The sequence below is a fragment of the Lepus europaeus genome, chromosome 10, assembly GCF_033115175.1.
Source record: "Lepus europaeus isolate LE1 chromosome 10, mLepTim1.pri, whole genome shotgun sequence".
Lineage (NCBI taxonomy): Eukaryota > Metazoa > Chordata > Mammalia > Lagomorpha > Leporidae > Lepus > Lepus europaeus.
Window position 1 is genome coordinate 102,263,799 of NC_084836.1, and position 26,047 is coordinate 102,289,845.

The window sequence follows — 26,047 nt, forward strand, 5'->3', positions numbered from 1 at the left end:
ATTAAGAAATAGGGTTGTATATGTGTGTACAGATTAGTATACATACACAGACATCAGAGCTCTGTCTGCTAAGGGGGCCTAGAAGCAAATGATACTCCAGAAATAAGCACACCCAACACCCAAATCTTGGCTGCTAAACAGCATTTTCCTGTGAAAGACACCAGGGGTCCTTGGAGAAGCAGTTGACTTTAGAGCTGGAACAGGAAATACACTAGATAATCATGGAACATCTTGTTGTGTCACAAAGGAAATGCTTAAAAATAGATGTGGGCTTGTCAAAATAATACAGGCATCAACATGAAGGAGGTCCTAATGGTCAAGCTATAAAAATTTGAGCAAGAAGGCAATGACAGTATTAGATATATATTTTCTGAGGTGACATTCACATGATACACTGAATCATATTAAAGTGCATAATTCAGTGACATTTTGTACATTCACCACATTTCTCTAGTTTCCAATTTTCTCCATTGCCAAGAACACTACTAATATCCTTTATATAATCATCTTCTATTCCTTTCTCCTCCCCTGGCAACCATTAATCTGGTTTCTGTCTTTATGGATTTGCCTATTCCAGATATTTAATATAAAAGGAATTACACAGTATGTGGCCTTTTATGTTTTGGCTTTTCAGTTAATATTTTTGAGGCTCATCCAAGGTAACATAAATCAGCAATTAATTATTTTTATGGTGAATAATATTCCATCTTATGGATATACCACATCTGTTGATGAACTCTGGGCTGTTCGTCCCTTCTGGCTGTTTTTTTTTTTTTTTTTTTTTTTTTTTTTTAACAGGCAGAGTGGATAGTGAGAGAGACAGACAGAGAGAAAGGTCTTCCTTTTTGCTGTTGGTTCACCCTCCAATGGCCGCTGTGGCCGGCGCATTGTGCTGATCTGAAGCCAGGAGCCAGGTGCTTCTCCTGGTCTCCCATGCAGGTGCAGGGCCCAAGCACTTGGGCCATCCTCCACTGCCTTCCCGGGCCATAGCAGAGAGCTGGCCTGGAAGAGGGGCAACCGGGATAGAATCCAGCGCCCCAACCGGGATTAGAACCCGGTGTGCCGGCGCCGCAAGGCGGAGGATTAGCCTGTTAAGCCACGGCGCTGGCCCCTTCTGACTGTTTTAAACAGTGCTGCCATTAACATTCACAAACAACTATTGGTTGGAGTGCCTATTTTCATTTCTATTAGGTATATATCTAACAGTTGAATTACTGAGCTATATGGCAATTTTATGATTAATTTTTGAAGGCACTACCAAACTATTTTCTACAGTGGCTGTGTACTTTTATGTTCTTACCAGCAATGAATGAGAGTTCTAGTAATCATTTTGTTAATATAGCCTTCCTAGTAGGTGTGAATTTCATTGTAGTTTTGATTTGCATTTCCTTAAGACCATGTTGGGCATATACTCACACATCTTCTTTGGAGAAATGTCTACTCAAGTCCTTTGTTGATCTTTTAAGTTGAGTTGTGATGACTTTTTATTTTATAAGTTCCTTATTCTGTATATTAATCCCTTACTAAACATGATTGGCCAATATTTTCTCCCACTCTGTGGTTTACCATTTGACTTTATTGCTGGTGTCCTTTGAAGCATAAAATTTTAAATTTTCACATAGTCTAATTTACTTAATTTCTTTTGCCATGCCTTTGCTATCAAACCTAAGAATGTTCCAAACTGAGGTCATGAATATTTACTCCTACATTTTCCTCTAATGGTTTTAGCTCTTATGTTTCGGTTGTCAATTTTTGTAGGAATCCAACTTTGTTCTGTTGCATATCATTATCCGGTTGTCTCAGCACCATCTGCTGAAGAGACTATTCTTTCCTCATCCAATGGGCTTGGTAGCCTTGTCAAAAATCAACTGGCCACAGTATTGGATTTTAAACTGTAGAATGAAATTGTTATTTATGAGACCATACTAACAAAAATAAATGATCAAGTAAATAAATAAATTGGGGAGAAGGAACTACAGCTGTTTCTCATATTAGAATTCCAATGAGTAAATGTAAAAATAAGAAAGGAAACAGAGAACAGACTTACATAATCTCAAAATACCTTCCCCAAGATACATACTAAGTACAAAAGAAAAACTAAAAACTTTACAGAGAAGAAACCTGGCAGACACCAACCTAACCAACTGACCAATCTACCAAGATCCAGCCATTCCACTCTTGGGAATTTACCCAAAGGAAATGAAATCAGTTTATGAAATAGGTATCTGTACCCCCATATTTATAGCAGCTCAATTCACAGTTGCTAAGATATGGAATTAACCCAGATGTCCATAAACTGATGACTAAAGATGGTATATAATATTATATATATATATACATACATACATTATGGAATACCACTCAGCAATAAAAAGGAATGAAATCCTGTCTTTTACAACAAAATGGATGCAATTAGAGACCATTATGATTAGTGAAAAAGCCATTCCTCAAGAAACAAATACATGTTTTCTCTGATTTGTGGTAACTAATATACAGAGTACAAAAAACGCAATGCTCAGGAATGACATGAACTTCTTGAAATTTGATTATTGTTTATAGCCCTTGTCTATACTCCTGAAGAACAGTAGTCTTTCTACTTATTATTTGTTGAATTCAAGAGAATTGAGCTTGTCATTATAGAGTAAATTGAAAGTATGTCATGGCAAAAATTAAAAGAAAAATAGAAAAAAGGAGAAGGGAGAAAGGAAAGGAGAGAGTGTGGGAAGTATCATTATGTTCTTAAGACTGTGTGTGTGTATATATATATATATATATATATATACCACTCCTCAGCCTTTTGGCTAAGATCAAGTGTGAAGACTGTATATACGAAGTACATGAAATCTGTTCTCTTTAAATATATAAATAAATGGTAAACATTACCAGTGGTAAGATATAAAATCATGAATTCCTTGATATGGTACACAGAGGACACAACTCTAAATTTTTGCTAAAATTTAAAAGTTAGTCCAACCACGAGAAATCATGTGATAATCTAAACTGAGGTATGTTTGACAAAAATAACTTCAGGGGCCGGCACAGTGGCATAGTGGGTTAAGCCTCTGCCTGCGGCGCTGGTGACCCATATGGGCACCAGTTCATGTCTCAGCTGCTCCCCTTCTGATTCATTTCTCTACGTGTAGCACAGAAAGCAGTAGAGGACATCCCAGGTGCTTGGGCCGCTGCACCCATGTAAGAGACCTGGAGGAGGCTCCTGGCTTAGGATCAGCCCAGCTCTAGCAGCTGCAGTCATCTGGGGAGTGAACCAGCAGATGGAAGACCTTTCTCTCTGTGTCTCCCTCTCTGTAACTCTGCCTCTCAAATAAATCAAATCTTAAAAAAAAAAATTGTGAATGACAAGACAAGACAAACTGTCTCTGACCAGGGGACACTAAGAAGATAAAACATCTCAACACAATATGGGATCCTGGGTAGGATCCTGAAACAAACAAAAAAGATGCAAATTTCTAATAAGGTCTGTAGTTGACTTTATAATATAGCATAATTGTTCATTGTTCATTATTGTTAATTCCACTGTGGTTATGTAAAGTGTTAACATTAGAGGAAGTGGGTGAGGAACATAAGGAAATTCTTTGTACTATTTTTGCAATGTTTCTGTAACTCTAAAATTAATTCAAAATGAAGTTTTTAAAAATGGAGATAAAACCATCTGTTACAAGTTAGTCAAAAAATATATACACAGTTTTAAAAATAAGAATTCTACAAGACTTAGTATGAACAGTCCTTTGCCGCTAATCTTCATTAAATCTTTTTTTTTTTTTTTTTTAAGATTTATTTATTTGAAAGTCAGAGTTGTAGAGAGGAAAGACAGAGAGAGATCTTCCATCCGCTTGTTCATTCCCCAAGTGGCAGGGCTAGGCTGAAGCCAGGAGCCAGGAACTTCCTCTGGGTCTCCCACAAGGGTGCAGGGGCCCAAGCACTTGGGCCATCCTCTGCTGCTTTCCCAGGAGCATTAGCAGGGAGCTGGATCAGAAGTGGAACAGCTGGGGCTCAAACTGGCACCCATATGGAATACCGATACTGTAGACAGTGGCTTAACCTGCTGTGCCACAGTGCCAGCCCCAAATCAAGCTTCTTAATTGTGATGTTCAGTCTATATAATTATTAAAATTTCTGGCTGCTTAATGTTACTTCCAGAGTGTGTTAAAACTCTTTGATGGCTGCTTTACCAGATTCTGCTTGTGGATGTGTCCATTCTTATTGTCTATAGTTCATCTTTAAAATATCTTGTCAAATACAGGTTTGAAATGTCAAAACAAAGCAAAATAATAGAAACCAAGTACAACTTCACAAAGTAACCACTATACTCCCACCAGAATGGCTAATATTAAAAAGACTGACACCACCAAATGCTGATGAAGATGTGTTGAAACTAGACTCTCATATTTTGTAGGTAGGAGTGTAAAATTGTATAAACACTTTGAAAAGATGTCTAGCAATTGCTAGTTAAACTCAACATATGCTTGTTCTATGTCCCATCAGTCCTATTCCTAGGTATTACCCAAGAGAAATGAAAATATAAGTCTACAAAAACATTCGTACAAGAATATTCACAGTAGCTCCATTCATAACAGACAAAACTGGAAAATAGGCCAAGCTCCCATCAATACGAGAATGGACAAACAAAACATAGTATATAAATACAGACTGATTGAAAGATGCCATATGTGAAAGACTCATAGTTTTAGTCCACACACATGTTACAGAGAGTCCCAACGGCTCCACGTTTATTCCATCTCCCTGCTAATACGCCTGGGAAAGCACCAGAGGATGGTCCAAGTATCTGGGCCCTGCACCCACAAGGGAGACCCAGAAGAAGCTCCTGGCTCCTGGCTTCAGATCAGCCCAGCTCTGGCCATTGTGGCCATCTGGGGAGTGAACCAGCGGATGGAAGCTCACCTGCACAGGTGTACTCACTCTCTCTTGCTCTCTTCCTCACCCTCTCTGTAATTCTTTCAAATAAAATAATCTTAAAAAAAAAAAAAAAAAGATATCATACCTCTCCCCCTAAAAAATTCAGCGTAAGTATCAAGTAGAATTTGTTATTGGTTTAGTTGTTTTCATTTGAAGTAAAATCTGTACCATAAAATGCACAAATAATTAAGCATATATTCACTCAATCTTTTTTTTTTTTATTTGACAGATAGACAGTGAGAGAGAGAGAGAGAGACAGAGAGAAAGGTCTTCCTTCCGTTGGTTCACCCCCCAAATGGCCGCAACAGGCAGAGCTGCAGCAATCTGAAGCCAGAAGCCGGGCGCTTCCTCCTGGTCTCCCATGCAGTGCAGGGGCCCAAGCACTTGGGCCATCCTCCACTGCCCTCCCGGGCCACAGCAGAGAGCTGGACTGGAAGAGAAGCAACCGGGACTAGAACCCTGAGCCCATATGGGATGCCGGTGCCGCAGGCGGAGGATTAATCAAGTGAGCCACAGCGCCGGCCCCTCAATTTTTTTTTTTTTTTTTAAGATTTTCAAAGATTTTTTTATTTGAGAGGCAGAGTTACAGAGGGAGGGAGAGACAGAGAATGAGATCTTCCATCCTCGTTCATTCCCCAAATGGCTGCAACAGCGAGAGCTGGGCCAATCCAAAACCAGGAACCAGCAGCCTCCTCCAAGTCTCTGACGTGGGTGCAGGGGCCCAAGTACTCGGGGTCATCTTCCACTGTTTTCCCAGGCCACAAGCAGAGAGCTGGATTGGAAAAGGAGCAGCCAGAACATGAACTGCTGCTGCCTGCAATGCCAGCATCCCATTTGGGAGCTGGTTCGAGTTCTAGCTGTTCCACTTTTGATCCAGCTCCCTGATAATGGCCTGGAAAGCAGATTATGGCCCAAGTATTGGGCCCCTGAAAACCACATGGGAGACCCAGATGAAGCTCCTGGCTCTTTGCTTCTGCCTGGCCCAGCCCTGGCCATTGTGGCCATTTGAGAAGTGAACTAGTGGATGGAAGTGCTCTCTCTCTCTCCCTAATTCTTTCATATAAAATCTTTTTTTAAAATAAATAAGATTAACTGGGGCCGATGCTGCGGCGTAACAGGCAAAGGCATTGCCTGAAGTGCCAGAATTCCATATGGGCGCCGGTTTGAGTCCCGGCTGTTCCACTTCCCATCCAGCTCTCTGCTATGGCCTGGGAAAGCAGAAGATGGTCCAGGTCCTTGGGTCTCTGCACCACGTGGGAGACCTGGAAGAAGCTCCTGGCTTCTGGCTTTGGATCAGTGTAGCTCCGACCATTGCGGCCATCTGGGGAGTGAACCAGCGGATGGAAGACCCCCCTCTCTCTCTCTGCTCTCCTTTATCTCTCTGTGTAATTCTGGCTTTCAAATAAATAAATCTTTTGAAAAAATAAGATTAACTGATAGAAAGAAAGTATGGTAAAATTTTAGTAACAGCATATAGGTGGTAGGCATATAAATATTCATATTTGCTCTTTCTTTGAAGTTTTTCATTATAAAATCTTGTTGGGAAAATGTAAAATGTAATATATTGTTTAGCAATTCATATACATGTGGTAAGACTCTTAAGGAAAACAAGAGTATGATTAACATAAAATTAGGGTAGAGGTAACCTCTAGGATACAGGGTGGGGAGTACAATATGGAAGGGTGACCCAAGGGGCTGCAAAATTATTAGAAATATGTTTCTTAAGCAGGAGAATAGGAGCACAATTGTTTATTATCCTTTAAACCATATATTTATTTATTAAAAGGCAGAAAAAAATTTTATGAAGGAGAAAAGCATTCCAGCAAATGGGACACCCTAGATCTGGTCCTAGCGTGGGAAGGAGCTTGCACAATGGAAGAAACAGGGAGGCCATTGTGGTCTAAGATGTAAGGAGCGAGGGAGAAGTGGTACAAGGTAAGCCAACAGAGGTACGAGATAAGCCGAATCATGCAACAGCTCAGCCAGTTGGATCACATAGAACTCATGGGTTCTGTAACAGCTGTCCTGAGAAAAGTTTGGTGTGGGTAAAGATTAGCTCTTCTTCCACAATCTTGCTGCAAAGAAAGCAAGTCACAGATCAAATTCTTAGAGACTTTCCATTACTGAGCAGACATAAACTAGTCACACAAACTACTACAGAAGCTCGATTAAGTCCCAGCTCTCTCTCCTTTTAGCTGTTTCCTTACTTACAAGAAAGGTTCACTCAAGGCAAAAGTTCACTCGAGACAGTATCCAATGGCAGGGCCCCGTTGCCTTTGGAGTCACATCAGGCAACCAGAAACCTTCCCAACCAAAGGCGAGTTCAGGAATTAAGTCTCTAGCACCAAACTGAAGAAATTAAAGACCTTTCTGGATTCTTAGTCCCTCTTCATGCAAGCATAGGAAATCACTTTTTGGTAAATTCCACTTCTTTTGGATACTTTAACTTCACTAATCAGCACCAATTTATAATATTCATTTTGCTAACTGGTAAGACATTCGTATTACCAATAAAAATCCAATTCACTGCTGACATTCACTATGATAATTAGCAAATAAATGTTAGTCAGATCAGAGAGCTGAAGTCCCAGTGGCAACTCCTGTAGTGTGGGCTATCTAGATGACCACCATAGAATTTGGATGCTTTATTAAGATAATTCATTGCCCCTGGAGTTAAGGTTGAAACTAAGTGGCACATTTATATCAGATGGTCTATGCAGATGTACTTTAAAACAAACTGTAGGGATGGGCACTGTGGCACAGCAGGCTAAGGTGCCACTTGGGATGCTCACATCCCTTATAGAGTGCCAGTGAAAACATGGCATGAAGAACTGAATCAAGTAGATAAAGGCAGCTCTCCTTCTACTCCAACATCAATGGCTCTACTCCCGACCTGCATATATTGACGGTCCTCTCCCCCACTTAATGTTGTATGATTGTTCAGAATTTCTTTACAGACAAACCCCTCTACCTGCAAAAGATGAGTTTCTTTTCTCCCACTCTTGTCCATCAAACAGTTTTTACAAGGGTCCAGAGACCCCCCCAGCCCCTCATTTCCTCTCCTCTATGAAATCCTCTCATTACTTGGTTAATGCCACTACTGGGACCATTGGTTGCTATTCGCACCCTGTCTTTTATACTACCGTGTTTAAGTGTTTACAGGAGTTTATAATGGAACAAACCAAGGTCTTCACCAGCCAGTCAACCAAATGCTGCTACAAGGATATACTCAGCTCCCCACCCAGTAGAAAGTGGCGTGAGACATTGCCCCATGCCAGCAGAGTACCTTGTCACTCCATGTCAGCAGGAAGTAGCTCTCAAGACAGATTATCATCCCTCTACCCCTCCTGGACTTTTGAGGCTAATGTAATCCCATACAACTCTTGCTTTATAAAAATCAAAAGGGGGGGAATGTTAGTAAAATAGCACAGTCTTATCTATGGCGCGATCTATACCCCAGACATCATCCTAGGCTCTAGCCCCTGCCATCATAGTTGGAAGCCAGGTAACCCCATGGCCCAACCATCGGTGTCAGCTCCACTCCCACCCTAATGGGATTCACTACTCCTACTTCCCTGCCTGATCCCCCGGCAAAGGTTTAAGAGGATCTGTTCTTCAACATGTGGTCTTCTCTCCCTGTCTATTGATCTCTCTCTTATGCTCTTCTTCTCCCTCTTTTTCCTTCTTTGCCCCGTCTCGCCAGTCTGTCAGGTTTCCCCAATAAACGCTTTCCCTTAAAAAAAAAAAAAAAAAAAAAAAAAAAAAGGCAGCTTTCTTTAAGACAGCCTTAAACACATATCCAGCCACTCTGCAAATCCCATTAGCAGCCCCCAAGTTTTAATGCCCTATCACATTCCTAGGGTTCTACTAGACCTAAAGTGTTACTGTTGATGCCTGAATGGAAGGCAAACTTATGATTATAAAATATGTACTAAATTTTAGATATAATTTTGGTTTTAGGTCTTGGTTTTAGTGTCAAGTTTGCTCTAGGAAACAGCCCTGAAACGATGAAGTAACTTGGAGTATTTACTGCATCTATTTATAAAAATCGAACTTGCATTTAATCTCTCAGCACTGCTCCTGTTACACAGTGAGGCATACCTGGAATTCTTAAAAAAGAAAACCCCAGCAATACTTTGATAGCTTGCTGTTTATAAATCCTATAGCCAAGGCCGGTGCCGCGGCTCAACAGGCTAATCCTCCGGTCGGGGTGCCGGATTCTGTCCCGGTTGCCCCTCTTCCAGGCCAGCTCTCTGCTATGGCCCGGGAAGGCAGTGGAGGATGGCCCAAGTGCTTGGGCCCTACACCCCATGGGAGACCAGGAAAAGCACCTGGCTCCTGCCATCGGATCAGCGCGGTGCGCCAGCCGCAGCACACCGGCCGTGGCGGCCATTGGAGGGTGAACCAACGGCAAAAGGAAGACTTTTCTCTGTCTCTCTCTCACTGTCCACTCTGCCTGTCAAAAAAAAAAAAAAAAGGAAAAATTAAAAATAAATAAATAAATCCTATAGCCAAACTTTCATCTAGAGGTTCACACTGCAAATTTCTCAGTGAACAGGTGAGCCTTCATTTTCCTCGCCTCTTTTGCTCTAGAGTGAATGCTGCCTTAAAATATAAGTATGTAAGTATAAGCAACAAAAGAATGGTACCCTAAAAATTCTTTAGCCACTTTATAGTAAACTAAAACACAAAACACAGAAAACCACACAAAACAAATACTGAATAAAGCTTAAGGAATGATTATAAGGCATTTGAACATCCTTGTAACCACTACCTAGGTCAAGAGAAAGAATTTTTCACCCACTCCCCAAGTCCTCCGACTCTGAGCCAACCACAATCACCTACTCTGTTCAAAATAATGACTACCTCATAATCACTGGCTTGCACTTTTTCTGGTTTTTCACTTACATGTGCATTCCTTTATATTATAGTTTAGCCTTCTCTGTTTTTAAAAACTTTGATATAGGGGCCAGTGGTGTGGCGTAGCAAGTACAGCTGCCGCCTGCAGTGCCAGCATCCAATATGGATGCCGGTTCTAGTCCCAGCTACTCTTCTTCTGATCCAGCTCTCTGCTATGGCCTGGGAAAGCAGTGGAAGATGGTCCAAGCTATTGGGCCCCTGCACTCACGTGGGAGACCCAGAAGAAGCTCCTGGCTTTGGATCAACCCAGCTCCGGCTGATTTACCTACTGAGCCACAACACCAGCCTCCTAAATAAATAAATCTTTAAATAAAACACTTTGATATACTATCTAAGCCTCTTAATTTACAGTGCCTCTACCCCACCTTACTTCTTCCCATTCATCTGTGAAGAACCTGGAGCATTTACCCAATAGAACGTCCAATAGTCTGGCTTCTAGAATTATATAAGGGTACTTTAAAAGGTTTGTGGAAAAATGAAATTAAGTTTATTTTAGTGCAAAAATTTTTTGAAATTTATGCTTTTTATCATATGCATTTTTCATGAACTTCTTTATAAGATTTACTTATTGACTTGAAAGGCAGGGTTATAGAGAGAGGGAGAGACAGAGAATGAGATCTTCCATCCTCTAGTTCACTCCCCAAATGGCTACAAGGGCTGGAGCTGGGCTGATCTGAAGCCAGGATCCAGGAGCTTCTTCCAGGTCTCCCACACAGCTGCAGAGGCCCAAGCACTTGGGCCATCTTCTACTACTTTCCCAGGCCATAAGCAGAGAGCTGGATCAGAAGTGGAGCACCTGGGACTTGAACTGGTGCCCATATGGTATACCGGTACCACAGGTGGATTCTTAGCCTACCATGCTACAGCACTAGCCCCTTTTCATGAACTTTTTAAAGTCAACAAGTTTTTGTAAAACTTGTCTTCAAGTTGCACTTAGCTCCAGAGGCTTGACCAAAAATTTTTAAGAATTTATTTGTTTAATTGAAAGGCAGAGTTATAGAGAAAGAGAGAAGAGGGAGAGGGAGAGGGAGAGGGAGAAAGAGAAGGTGGGAAGAGGACAGAGGGAGGGAGGGAAGGAAGGAGGGAGGGGGAAGGAGGAAGAGAGAGGGAGAGAGAGAGAGGTCTTCCATCTGCTGGTTCACTCCCCAAATGGCTGCAATGGCCAGGGCTGTTCCAGGATAAAGCTGGGAGCCAGGAACCCCATCAGGGTCTCCCATATGGGTAGCAGGGCTCAAGTACTTAGGCCACCTTCTTTTCAGGCACATTAGCAGGATGGGAAGCAGAAAAGCCACTGCTAGAACCGGTTCTCCTATGGGATGGCAGCAGCTTAACCTGCTTTACCACACGGCTTGATCAATTTTGGATCCCTCTGCAAAATTCTGCTGGTGTTGTATTTATTTTATTTTATTTTATTGTTTACTTTATTTCCTTGGGGGGGGGGGCGGAGGGAGAGAGAGAAAGCTCTTTTTCCCCCTGGACTTATTTATTTATTTGAAAGACAGATTTACAGAGAGGCAGAGAGAGAGAGATCTTCAATCCACTGTTTCACTCCCCAGATGGCAGCAACAGCCAGAGCTGGGCAGATCTGAAGCCAGGAGCCAGAGGCTTCTTCTGGGTCTCCCACACGGAGGCCCCAGGACTTGGGCCAACTTCTACTGCTTTCCCAAGCCATAGCAGAGAGCTGGATTGGAAGAGGAGCAGCCAGGACTCACACTGGCACCCATATGCGATGCTGGCACTGTAGGCAGTGGCTTTACCCACTACGACACAGCGCTGGCTCCTGGTGTATTCTTTTGTTAGGAGCATCAATTTTGTCTGTTTTTGGTGTTAGCTGATACCGGCATTTAATGCCTAGATTAATAAGGGTTATCATTTTATTTATAAGTTGTAATACTGTTATAAAGAATGGCATCCTCTTACCTATTTTATAAGGTTTACTACTGTACAGAAAAGACTAGATGAATGCCTAATTTTTAACTTTTTTTTTTTTTTGACAGGCAGAGTGGATAGTGAGAGAGATAGACAGAGAGAAAGGTCTTCCTTTTTGCCGTTGGTTTACCCTCCAATGGCCGCTGCGGCCGGCGCATCGCGCTGATCCGAAGCCAGGAGCCAGGTGCTTCTCCTGGTCCCCCATGCGGCTGCAGGGCCCAAGCACCTGGGCCATCCTCCACTGCACTCCCGGGCCATAGCAGAGAGCTGGCCTGGAAGAGGGGCAACCGGGATAGAATCCGGCGCCCCAACCGGGACTAGAACCCGGTGTGCCGGCGCTGCAAGGCGGAGGATTAGCCTGTAAGCCACGGCGCCGGCCCTAATTTTTAACTTTCACCTAGTTTTCAAGATAATGATTTTTTTCACTTTTCCTAATTTACCCAACTAGATTTCCTTTAAAAAAATTTTTTTTGAGAGGCAGAGACAGAGACAGAGACAGAGCAAGCAAACTTCCATCTGCTATATTACTCTTGAAATGCCCACAATGGTGGTGGTGGTGGGGAGGGGCAAAGTCAGGAGCTGAGAATGCAGGTCTCCCAAATGGGTGGCAGGAACCTAACTACTTGAGCCATTAACTGCTGCCTCCCGTTCTGCATTAAGAGGAATCTGGAGTCAGGAGCCAGAGTTGGCTACTGAACCCAGGTACTCTAATGTGAGACACTGGTATCTTAACTGTCATCTTCCCTGGTAGGCTAAAACCAAACCCCAGATTTCCTTTTTAATATAATTAGATACCTGAATTTAAATATATTTATTGGACTTAAATAAAAGTTTTTTTTAAAAAAAGAAAGGCATAGTCAATTACAATAAGCTTGTAGCATGGCAGCTACTGTCATGACTACATTGTCAAACTGGTTTTGTGGAATAGATCAAGTTAGACAAAATAGGTACTTTTGATAGGTTTCAAATGCATTGCTAATATCATTCATGCTATAGATTTATTATCAGCACAAAGCCACATCTAAAAACAGAAACACAATAAAATTTTCTACAGACTCAAAATAAATAAATAAATAAATTTATTGGTTTTAATACTTCAATTCTTATCCCATTAAAGCTCAGATTATCCCCCTTTGGTCAATGAGAACCTCTTCAGCTTGGATTCTTGGTCTGAGATAACTCCAACAGCGTTTGGTAGCTTCCTTGTCATCTGGTATCACAACATTTCCTGCTCTAAAACCTTGGATCAGCCAGTTCTCAAAGAAACCCCAGTTTGTTTCAGTGGTTAAGTGGTATTTCCAGATCACAATTTGGGCACTAAATATGCTCATTGACACAGTGCTGGTCATTGTTCACAGACCTTCTAGCGGACATAAATACACATACACACATTCAATACCTACAGGACCATGCAGATACATAAAGGATGAAGCATGACACAGATGAAGCACAGAAGTTGTAGTAAAATGAAGAGAGAAGGAAACAGACCTCCTAATTACTTAAAATTTTAACATAAATTTTTGAAATACTGACAACTTATTTAAAACAAAATTAAATACCAAGGTCAAATAAAATCCATTTTTGAGTCAAATTTGGTTCATGGACTATTTGAAGCCTCAATCTGAAAAATTTATCTTGGAAGTCACATTGTTTCTATTAAAATATTTAAGGAAGTAGACCGGCGCCGTGGCTTAACAGGCTAATCCTCCGCCTTGCGGCGCCGGCACACCGGGTTCAAGTCCTGGTTGGGGTGCCGGATTCTATCCTGGTGGCCCCTCTTCCAGGCCAGCTCTCTGCTATGGCCCAGGAAGGCAGTGGAGGATGGCCCAAGTCCTTGGGCCCTGCACCTGCATGGGAGACCAGGAGAAGCATCTGGCTCCTGGCTTCGGATCAGCGAGATGCGCTGGCCGCAGTGGCCATTGGAGGGTGAACCAACGGCAAAAAGGAAGACCTTTCTCTCTGTCTCTTTCTCTCTCACTATCCACTCTGCCTGTCAAAAAAAAAAAAAAAAAAAAAAAATTTAAGGAAGTAAAGAAATTCTCAGACTGATTCAGTAAAATATATACAGTGAGTGATATTAAGGAAGGGAAGAAATTTATCTCCTTCCTAGCTCTCTAAAGCATTAGGGAGAAAAGTATTTTCTATACAGAAACTGTTTTCTTTCTAAAGATATGAAAGGGAGAAAGAATTTAGTTATCAGAAAAACTATTAAAAGGAGTATGAATCTAACAAAAATTTTATACCCACCCTTAAGATCTCAAGAACAGATCCAGGAGATACATTTTGCATAATAAATGTACTGGAGGCTACAAAGCTTGTGAAGTTAATTATAAATGAATGATTAAGCTCTTATCCTCATTTTTCTGTTCTAAAAAGAAAAGAAGCTAACAACACTGCCACTTCTGCCCTAGTGGCCTCCTGGGAGCAGCAGAGACAACAAACGCTGTTTGGGGGGAAAAAGAAAGGTGAAAATTCTAAATAAGCACCTAAGTAAGGAAGCCTGGGAAAGAACTCCACTATCAAGAAGCATCAGATGGGGCCAGTGCTGTGGCATGATGGGTAAAGCTGCAGCCTGCAGTGCCGACATCCCACATGGGCACCAGTTCGAGTCCCAGCAGCTCCTCTTCCGATCCAGCTCTCCACTATGCACCCATGTGGGAGATTCAGAAGCTCCTGGCTTCAGATTGGTGTAGCTAGGGCCCCTGCACTCACTGAGGAGACATGGAAGAAGCTCCTTTCTGCTGACTTTGGATCAGCACAGCTCCAGCTACTGTGGCCATTTGGAGAGTGAACCAGCAGATAGAAGACCTCTGTCTCTGTCCCTGTCCCTGTCCCTCTCTCTGCCTCTCTGTAACTCTGCCTCTCTGTAACTCTGCCTTTCAAATTTGCAAATAAATAAATAAGTAAATCTTAAAAAAAAAAAAAAAAGGCAGCATCTGATTGGGTTTGGCTCTTCCGAAGAGAAGTAATATCTTGCAACTTGACTAAAGCTCCAGAAACCATGTATAGACTCACAGGATTAGATTAGCCTTTTCAAATTCAGAGAAATTCAGATTTGATCAAAGCAAAAACTAAAAGAGAGCACTAACAAGATATTTTCCTTTGGTGTCTTATCACTGTCTTTGAAAGAAAATAAGGGCCTCAAACTATACAAGGAAGTCCAAAGCTTTAGAAATCCCAAGGAAAAGGAGGAGAGGACTAGAAACTTTCTGGAGTGCACCAGGAGCTTCTCAGCAAGCCTCTTGTGGTCTCGTTTGTGGGTCTCCCAGCATCAGCTTCTTGTCCTGTGCACCTGGCTTTTCCTTCACTGGAGCCTCTGGAGCCTGTGCGTGTTAGGACTTTCTATTTTACCCTGCATGCTATCAGATCATAACATTTTAAGCTCTCTAATTTGGAAACCGGGCTCTAAGCCAAGGTCAGGGAAAGAGAAGTGGGGGTGGGGTGGGGAACCAGATGGGCTCAAACTACCATTCTTGTAAGTGACTCAACAGGGAGCCAGATGCAGCATCCTCTGCCTTTGATCTTATGTTTCATGCAGGGAAGAGAAAAACAGCTTTGCCTCTGGCACTGATGAGACACTAGCTTGTCTACCACCTATCTTTTGCACTGTCTGAAAATTCCACCAGGAGAATAGAGGCAGGTATAGGAAGAATAAATTACCTTTTCCAGTTTCTCTGACTCCAAAATTGAATTATTATCTGTTCCTCTTATCACCCCACATACTTACAGGCTGATGACCATGTCCTTTCTAAGGCCATCTGAATATTAATAACAATAGCAAGTACTTATTGAGCTCTTATGACAGACTCTGTGCTAGAAACTTGACATGCATTAATCCTTCACAGTATTATTATACTAGTATTATCTCCATAGTACAAACAAGGAAACTGAGGCAGAAGGAAGTTAAGCAGTCACTTTTCTAGGATCACAGAGCTAATAAGTTTCCAAACCAAGACATCAGAAGCTCTGTCGGTCTTCAAAAAGTTCATAGAAGGGCCGGTGCTGTGATGCAGTAGGTTAAGCCTCCACCTATGGCGCCAGTATTCCATATGGTCACCAGTTCAAGTCGTGGCTGCTCCACTTTCAACCCAGCTCCCTGCTGGTGGCCTGGGAAATAGCGGAAGATGCTTGGGCCTCTGCACCCATGTGAGAGACCCAGAAGACACTCCTGGCTCCTGTCTTTAGCCTGGCCCAGCTCCAGCCATTGTGGCCATTTGAGGAGTGAACCAGCAGATGGATGACCTCTCCTATCTCTCGCTCTCTAACTCTGACTTTCAAAAGAATAAATTTCAAAAAAAAAAAAAAAGTTCATAGAAAATGTGTACTAAGAAAAAAGCATGCATAGATTACAAAATTTTTGTACCCAAAATAAAGTTTTATTTCATTTTAAAGATTTATTTGAAAGGCAGAGTTAGAGAGAAGGCGAGAGACAGAGTTCTTCCATCTGCTGGTTCACTTCCCAAATGGCCACAATGGCTGGAGACAGCCAGACCAAAGCCAAGAGCCAGGAGCTTTTCCTGGGTCTCCCACACAGGTACAGGGGCCCAAGTACCTGGGCCACCCTCTGCGGCTTTCCCAGGGAAAATTAGCAGGGAGGTGGATTGAAAGTGGAGCAGCCAGCAGTTGAACCAGCACCTATGGGATGTCGGTGTCCCAGCCCGAGATTTTACTTGCTATGCCACAAAACTGGCCTCATTTTGCTATATTTGTTATCTCTGTATGTACACAAATTTATTCTTGCAGAACTATTAAAGTTGTACACATGACACCTTGCTTAAAAACACTCTGCATGAAGCTCCTATAGTACTATTATTACATCCAAGAAATTAAGAATTCTCTAATATCTTCTTATAGTTGACATCATCTAAAATCTAATCCATCTTTGAGGCGGGTGTTTGGTGCAGCAGGTGAGTTACCGATTGGATGCCCACATGCCATTTCAGAGTGCCCTATTTAAATCCCAGTACCTCTGCTTCTGATTCAATTTTCTAAGTAGTTGGGTTCTTGCCACCAGTGTGAGAGACCTAGACTGAGTTCCCAGTTTTGGACTTTGCCCTGTCCATGCTTTGGCTGTTGCAGGCATCTAAGGAGTAAATTAGTGGACAGAAGATAGCTGTGTATATATGTTATGTGTGTGTGCACACAGATGAGTGCCTTTCAAATAAAATTAAAATAAACAAAATTTTTTTAAAGCTGCTAACAGAACACTCCTTTTCTCTTTGCTTATTAGAAAACAATTTAGAGGGTGAGAAGCGGGGTAATATTTCAACACCATGCAAATGCAAATATACCATTCTCCAAAAAGCATTCATCTAATTGCTTTAGTATCCACTGATGGTCTTTGCTGGAGTCAGCAATTTCACTGGTGATTTGCTATTCAATCATTCTTTCTACATTTATAAGCTAGCATTTTACGGTTAAATTTTTCTTCCCTTCATTAACTGGGCAAAAATTATGGTTCTTTTCTATTTCATATTTATTTGAAAGGCAGAGAAAGCAATAGCTCCCCTATCTACTGGTTTACCCCCAAATACCCATAAGAGCCAGGCTGAGACAGAGCCAAAGTTGGGAACCAGGAAACCAATCTAGGTCTCCCACATGGGTGGCAAGAATTCCACTACTTGATCCATCACTGTTGCTTTCCAAGGTGTGCATTAGCAAGAAGCTAGAACCAAGAGTCAGAGCTGGGAGCTGAACAGGGCACACCAATGTGGGATGCAGGTGTCCTAACCAACTGCTAGGTCAAATGCCTTTTCCTGGTTCCTTTTTAAAAGGCAAAATAATTACTCAGTTCTTTCATCTTAATTATCAACTTTCAAAATAAGAAATTGGTAAAATAGCCATATTTAATGATGGTGTATGTATTTTTTTCTCCACTTAGCGTTTACCTTTCTTAGAGGGAAGTGTATGCCTACTGAGGGCTTGAAAATGTTCTGAGGAAACCAATATCAAGAGCAGATGTGTGGCATGTGACTTCTCTACTTCCACAATTTTGCACTGCTTTCACTTATGTGCAATCTTATTCCTGGTCTCCACACAGATGTGGAAAGCTAGAAATAAGTGTTAAAGCTTAATTTTTATAAACATTTTAATACATTAAAAAAAGAGCAGATGTGTGGGCAGCATTGTGGTGCTGGGCATTAAGCTGCCACTTGCAATGCCAGATCCCATATCTGAGTGCCAGTTCCAGTCCCAGCTACTCTGCTTCTGATCCAGCTCCTTGCTAATGCTCCTGGGAAGGCAATGAAAGATGGCCAAATGCTTGGACCTTTGCCATCCATGGGGGAGATGTGGATAGAGTTCCTGGCCTCTGGCTTCTATTTGAGAAGTGAAACAGCAGATGGAAGATCTCTCTTTTTCTCTCTGATGGCTCTGCCTTTCAAATAAAGAAATTAATCTTAAATAAGAAGAGCAGATGTATCACATCCTTAGGTCATCAAATCCCTTTTGAATCAGAAGTGAAAGGCCCTCTGGAGGCTGGCGCTGTAGCACAGTAGATTAATCCTCTGCCTGTGGCGCCAGCATCCCATACGGGTGCAGGTTCGAGTCCTGGCTGCTCCTCTTCCAATCCAGCTCTCTGCTATGGCCTGGGAAAGCAGCAGAAGATGGCGCAAATGCTTGGGCCCCTGCACCCACATGGGAGACCAGGAAGAAGCACCTGGCTCCTGGCTTTGGACTGGCACAGCTCCGGCCATTGCAGCCATTTGGGGAGTGAACCAGCAGATGGAAGACTCTCTCTCTCTCTGCCTCTTTTTCTCTCTGTGTAACTCTTTCAAATAAATAAATCTTAAAAAAGAGCTGTACTAGGACTCCACATCAAGTGGCCACTCAACCTCTGACCTAAATCCTGTGACTCACAGGGAATGCATGTCACTTGGGACATCCCACACGTTACAGAGTTGCCTTATACTGAGCTCCCTGGATCTCCTACTCCTTATTGCTTGATCTCTGTGAAACTCAGGCTTAATGGGTTCAGTTATGGCCTTGGAGGAACTCAGCCTAAAAAGAGTAATTTCCTCTTCTGCCCCTCTTTCACACATAAACAGAAGGGTTTGTTTCCTGGATGAATCTGGATTGATTTTCCAAATATCCTACCATGACTCAAAAGGTCTTCATGCCTTTTAGGTCACTTCATATATTAACAGAAAACACAGTATGGGTTGGGATTTTAACTTCTACCTGAAATTTATCTCAGACTCCCACTCTTCCCGAGCACAGTGAGTCTACCTCCTGGAATTCTTCTGACACTGGTTGGGCCCTGAAGCAACCCCTCTGACCTCACCAAGTACAATGGCTTAAGCTTTTCCAACTTCATTTAGCTCCCCTATTCCCACCCATCCCACAGGCTTCCAGAGCACTATTCCTGGAGCACTCCCCTGTGTGGCAACCACCAAGCACCTCCTCCCTGCAGAGTGTAGAATGGTGTCCAGTGCACTGTGGGTGCTCACTAATGGCACTAAGTACTTAGGAAGCACTGAATGAAGAGACTTGCTGAGCATCTCGATCTCATGACTCAGCTGCACTGCTCACTGCTGTAAGGAGGAAGCTTCCCTGAGCTTTAAATATAAGTGGTTTTACAGAAATCAGTGTTTGAAATTGGCCCAAAAACTATTTTTGAATTGTTGGTCAGTACAGGTGTACAAATAAATTTTGCTCTCATACTATTTAATAGTTGTACAAAATTTCTGGTTGCATGCACTCCTCTTAGTGTACATTCTCCTTAGTGCTCAGATTTTCTAGATTAAACCATAAATATGAATTAACAAAGAAAATGTAAATATCATATTCAACAAAAATACAGAAAGAATTAAAACAAAGTAACTTCACAGTATGTGACCTATTATCTATCTATTCAACTGGTAATCATACATCAAACTTGAAATGCCAGTGCTGAAAGACTGGGAGGTAGCTGGTTCATTTCTCTTCAGGTATTGCTAGTTTCACTGCAAACTGGCTCAGGCTTTCTGATGGACAATTTGTCCTTGCACAGTAAGAACTTGGGTCCAGTGACTGATCTGGAGGAATCTGTCTTAAGGAAATAACTTAAAGAAAAACAGAAGTATAGTATATTTATATTAGGAACAACTAAGACACATAACAAACTCCCTAAATAGAAGTAAAATCATGCTATGTATCACTGTATACATCAAAATAATATTAAAGTTACTTAAAATGATAAGTGAACAGCCTATTTCAATAAATGGAGATACACATTCGGCTTCAGCAGCAGTGTTTATGATGAAGAACAAGAGCTCCAAAAATCAGGCATTTCTGGGTTGGAAACTTGGCACTGCCACCAGAACAAGAAACGCTTCTCCTCTAACAATGGATTTGGATCACGTAAGCCTACAAGCCATGGCCATATGTACATTCTTATCTGAATGGAAGACAGTTGAATAGCAAGCTCTTGCATCAGACTACCTGAGTTCATATCTCGGCACTGTCACTCACTGGCCATGTGACCTCAGGTTGGTGGCTTTACTTTCTATATGGCATCACCCCACGAGGTTCTTATGAGACTGAAATGAGATGATGCCTGGTGAGTACCTAGCACAGTGTCTGATGTATTATATTCTCAGTAAATGTCATCAATTTGTATCCTTCATAGTGAGCCATTGATTACCCACTATGTTCCTATCACGGCATCAGTTGTACTCATTACCCTTAATTTCTACATTAAGTTTATAAAGTGAGTGATATTACAAAGACAAGTTAAAGAAAGGAGCTCTGGGGCTGGCACTGTGGCACAGCGGGTAAGGCTGTCGCCTGCAGTGCCAGCATCCCATATGGGTACTGGTTCGAGTCTAGGCTACTCTACTTCCGATCCAGCTCTCTGCTATGGCCTGGGAAAGCAGAAGATGGCCCAAGTGCTTGGGGCCCTGCACCCGCATGGGAGACCTGGAAGAAGCTCCTGGCTTCAGATCTGCATAGCTCCAGCCATTGTAGCCAACTAGGGAGAGAACCAGAGGATAGAAGACCTCTCTCTCCCTCTGCTTCTCCTTCTATCTCTGTGTAACTCTGACTTCCAAATAAATAAATAAATCTTTAAAAAGAAAAAAAGAAAAGAAAGGAGCTCTTGAAGGGTCTATGAGTGGTCTTCCAAAAGTTCATGGAAAATGCTCATTTTTTAAATTACTGTTTCTACGAACTTTTTGAAGTACCCTTGTATGTACACAAGGTGAATAAGGAAAAAAGATATCAACTACAAATACAGAAATGAAATGCACTTTCATATTTGCAGTGATATTAGTAATTAGAACTTAGTGAGCATTAGGTTCACTGAGCTTAAAATAAGTCAAGTTTCTTTGTGTTTTCAAGCAAGCACATTCTGGGAGAACCCAGTCCAACTGCATTTATGGACCCACGTTGTTCCTTCCCCCTAGCAGGCAGCAGGCCATCTATTAAATGTCACTTGGGTGCTGGCTTCTGACCAGCAAGCTTACCTGGAGGAGATAGAGGAGTCCTGGGACAAACAAGGTGAGTGGGTACAGAGACTGGTATGTTGCTAAGGCAAGAAAAACAGCACTGAGGAAAGCACTTCCTGTGAAAAGAAATAAATGTATGGAATAATCCAGCCTCATTAATCAGGAATAGACTCATCAAATCTATCTATAATGGTTCAAATAATCTCCTGCCAAATGTTGCCTGGTGCACAGGGTACTATGCAAATTCACAGAGAGTGAAAGCTTCTTGGCTTAGTTTCCAACAAAAGGAAACTAAGGAAGTCAAAACTATCTACCTTTAATAGTCTGAGATGCCACAAGCATATTTCTTGTAAAATTCTCAAGTCCAGAAAAGTTCCAGCCCAAAGATGCACGAAGGAATCAAGTCTATAAACATCCATGTCCTTCCTATTTAATTTACCAATTTACTAAGCCTACAATTGTCGCTTCTGATATTCAGAGCTGTGAAACTGATCCCTTTGGGTGTTACAACCCTATTACTCTCCATAACATCTCTTCTTTTTATGCCATCTTCAGGTCACTTTTTTTTCCAAATCAAATTATAATAATCTTTATTAATAATGTCCCCAACTCCTACATAAGATGGACAACTATGGAATCATCAACCATGTTATAAATATAAAATAATCTGTAATGACACGGAAACATGTTAACATTCTATTAAGTGAAGGTTATAAAAGATATCTATACTATGATCCCTTTTTTTAAGATTTTTCTCTATCTATCTATCTATCTATCTAAAGGGCAGAGTGACAGGAGAGACACACACAGATGGACAGAGAGAGATCATCCATTCTCTAGTTCACTCCCCAAACGTTCACAACTACTGGGGCTGGGCCAGGCAAATCTAGGAACTAGGAATTCCATCTAGGTCTCCCATGTGGGTAGCAGGAACCCAAGTACTTGGGCCAACATGTGCTGCCTGCCAGGAGCATTAGCAGGAAGCTGGATTGAAAGCATAGGTAATGGCCGCCGCCGCGGCTCAACAGTCTAATCCTCTGCCTTGCGGCGCCGGCACACCGGATTCTAGTCCCGGTTGGGGTGCCGGATTCTATCCCGGTTGCCCCTCTTCCAGGCCAGCTCTCTGCTATGGCCCAGGAAGGCAGTGGAGGACGGCCCAAGTGCTTGGGCCCTGCACCTGCATGGGAAACCAGGAGAAGCACCTGGCTCCTGGCTTCGGATCAGCGAGATGCGCCGGCCGCAGCGGCCATTAGAGGGTGAACCAACGGCAAAAAGGAAGACCTTTCTCTCTGTCTCTCTCTCTCACTATCCACTCTGCCTGTCAAAAAAAAAAAAAAAAAAAAGAAAAAGAAAAGAAAGCATTGGTAAACTCAATTCCAGGCATTAGAACATGGGATACAGGCAACCCAATCAGAGGATTAACCCAACTGTGCCACCACACCATCCCTCTATGATCCCTTTTTTGGGGAAAAGAAAAGAAAAAAAGCACAAGAATTTACAAAAGAGACTGAAAGGCTAAGCCACAAAGTTCACAACAGTTACCTCTAAGTGGTAGGATTCTAAATGATTTTTCGTTTTTATTTCTCTGTATTTTTAAAAACTTTTTTTAAGACGAACATGCTTTGTTTTCATCATAAGAAAAAAACTTATTTTTAAATAAACACACAGCTATTTTCTGGCTAACAGGACACCCGAAAACCAAACCTGGAGAGACTGAGTTTATAATGGGGATTTCAGAGTGGCTCAGAAATTAGTAGGGTGAGATTGGTGGTCTAAGACCGAGGTCTCATGTTAATGTTCCCTAAAATGACAATACCCACGGTCACTCTCATCTGTGTAGGATCAACTGTTTACTGAAAACAACATTTTCTCAATGGTGTCTCATAAAAGGAGGAGTAAATCATTCTATTCAGGCCAAGGAGTTTTACTGCTCTCCCAATCCAACTTCAGACAGAAGGAGATGATCCATAGGATCTTTCACCCACCAAAGTGACCCGTATACTAGAGATAATCAATGAGCCATCTTGAAAGGGCTATGAATGTGACAAATTCATAGAAGATGCAATGAAGAGAAAAGAACTTTGAGTGCTCTATCCCTTAAACCCAGAAAACTCAGTAGCTAAGAACATCCTGGCAGGCAGAGAATTGAAGTTGGATATAAAACACAAAGGACAGAGTCCCATGGGGTAGGTCTATTTTGCCATATGGATTATTCCAGGCATGATGTCTGCTTCCAGGGTACTTATAAATATGACTGAGCAGGGACAGGATCATGCCATCAACATAGACCACCCCACATACCTGCTGAGTCAAAGACTCTAGAACCAGACACAGGTCACTCTATGAGAGGGAGGTGGCACCAGTGACAAAGGTGCTGGTCTGGAGCCCAGCAGCAAGGTTAGCTTAGGATTCCTCGCTCAGGTAAAAATCATTTGTGGGAAACTGGCTAAGAAGGGGAAAACATTGGAAAGAACTTTCTATTTCATGTGTTGTTTTACAGATATGGAATGGGAGAGAAAAGAGAATCTTGTGTCTGTTATCAGAGAAAAGAGGCTATTGCTCCAACTCCATCCATGCATTCTTGCAAATGGGGTGAAAATAAACATGATTGTTTCTTCTGTCTTCCCTAGAGATACCAGGAATGAAATAAACACAGCCACCTCCTGCCCTAATTACCTGAGATCAGTAATTGCCTGTCTGGATCAGCTGACTCTCCATAAAGCCCAAGAGAGAAGACAAGATTCAAGCCTTGTAGAATGGTCTAGTGAGTTTTAGAATAGGTGCTCCTAGGGTCAGGAAGCAGTCTTTCTTCTCTGGATGAAACTTTTAGGAAGGAAAACGTTTACTGCTACTGCTCTTCTCTCTGTCAGTAAGGGGCACAACTATACAACCAGACAGCCCAAACATGCTTCACCCTCTGACTCCCATACTCCTTCCTTACCATGGCCACCAAGCCCAATACACCCACCTCAGCAGCATTAATTACTTTGGTTCTTGCTCTCATCAGCTCTGAACAGAATTTTCAGCAACCTCTTCTTTCTCCTCTCATTCCCTCCTATCCAGTCCATCCTCCATGGAAGAACCAGAAGAAATCTTGTAAAACATTGTTTAGCCGGCGCCGCGGCTCACTAGGCTAATCCTCCGCCTTGCGGCGCCGGCACACCGGGTTCTAGTCCCGGTCGGGGCACCGGATTCTGTCCCGGTTGCCCCTCTTCCAGGCCAGCTCTCTGCTGTGGCCAGGGAGTGCAGTGGAGGATGGCCCAAGTCCTTGGGCCCTGCACCCCATGGGAGGCCAGGAGAAGCACCTGGCTCCTGCCATCGGAACAGCGCGGTGCGCCGGCCGCAGTGTGCTACCGTGGCGGCCATTGGAGGGTGAACCAACGGCAAAAGGAAGACCTTTCTCTCTGTCTCTCTCTCTCACTGTCCACTCTGCCTGTCAAAAAAAAAAAAAAAAAAAGAAAAAGAAAACATTGTTTAGATGTGACAAGCCCATGGGGAAGTCTGCAAAGGTTTCTGACGGTTCCACTTCATTTACTGAACTAAGTGAACACCAAGAGCAGACAAGATCCTTCACCATCTGGTGCTAGTTTCTCTAGTTTCTCTCACCACACACACACACACACACCTCTGTCCTCCAAATGCACAAGACCACTGCCCATTTTCCAAAAACATCATATCATTCATTCATTCCTCTGCGTATGTTTTCAGGTTATTCCCCTTGCCCAAGCATCTTTCTCTGCCCTCTTTCTGTTAGAAACTCATCCTTTCTTGGCCAGTTGAACTGTCACTTCCCCTAAAAACCTATGCAAAGACGCAACACTGGTTATAATGTTTCTTGACCACTTACTAGGTACCAGGCATGGTTCTGTATCCTCTGCATCAAGAACACTGCCCGAGTCAGAAAGACCCTGAAGCATCACGGCAGTCTTGTGAAAGGTTTTTCTGTTTATCTTCTTTACTGAGACAAAATTCACATATTCTACCCGATTTGCAGGTGAAGAAACCAACACACAGTTTAGTACCCAAAACCACAAAGTACAACAGTTTAGTACCCAAAACCACAAAGCTGATTCCACTACTCACTCTTAATGCTTGTGTTAATAAGCCTTATCCCAATCAATACTGATATCATCTTAAGACAATTTGCTAATTTGCCCTCTCTCTCCCCATTGTTTTGTGTCTCAAGGGCAAAAAAACTCTCTTGGGGTCGCACTGTGGCACAGCGGGTAAAGCCGCCATCGGCAGTGCCGGCATCCCATATGGGAGCCAGTTCGAGTCCTGGCTGCTCCACTTCTGGTCTAGCTCTCTGCTATGGCCTGGGAAAGCAGTAGAAGATAGCCTAAGTGCTTGGGCCCCTGCACCCACATAGGAGACCTGGAAGAAGCTCCTGTTCCTGGCTTCAGTTAGGCGCAGCTCCAGCAGATATGGCCAGTTGGGGAGTGAACCAGCAGATAGAAGACTTCTCTCTGACTCTCCTTCTCTCTCTGTGTAACTCTCACTTTCAAATAAATAAATAAATAAATCTTTTTTTTTTTTTTTTTTTAAATTTCTCTTTGAATCTCCAGCACTTAAAACACTGCTTGGAACATGTGATGTGTTTGAATGAATATCACTGATACATATAAAATCTTTTTTTAAAATGTTAAGTATAAAAAACGAAGTCAAAACAGGTATTTGGCCTAGCAGTTAAGAGGCCAATTAAGACACACACATGGGGCCAGCACTGTGGCAAAGCAGATTAAAGCCCCGACTGACAGTGCCGGCATCCCATATGGGCGCTGGTTCAGATCCCAGCTGCTCCTCTTCCTGCACCCACGTGGGAGACCCGGAAGAAGCAC

At 42.5% G+C, this 26,047-nt stretch overlaps 1 protein-coding gene across 1 annotated transcript in view; it reads right to left on the minus strand.

The window, feature by feature from the left end:
• PIGU (phosphatidylinositol glycan anchor biosynthesis class U) overlaps positions 1 to 26,047 on the minus strand; it is a 120,026-nt gene that overhangs the window by 35,236 nt on the left and 58,743 nt on the right. Inside the window, exon 7 of the mRNA XM_062204063.1 lies at positions 21,228 to 21,325. Within this exon, the coding sequence (XP_062060047.1) occupies positions 21,228 to 21,325 (98 nt within the window). The remainder of the gene's footprint in view (positions 1 to 21,227; positions 21,326 to 26,047) is intronic.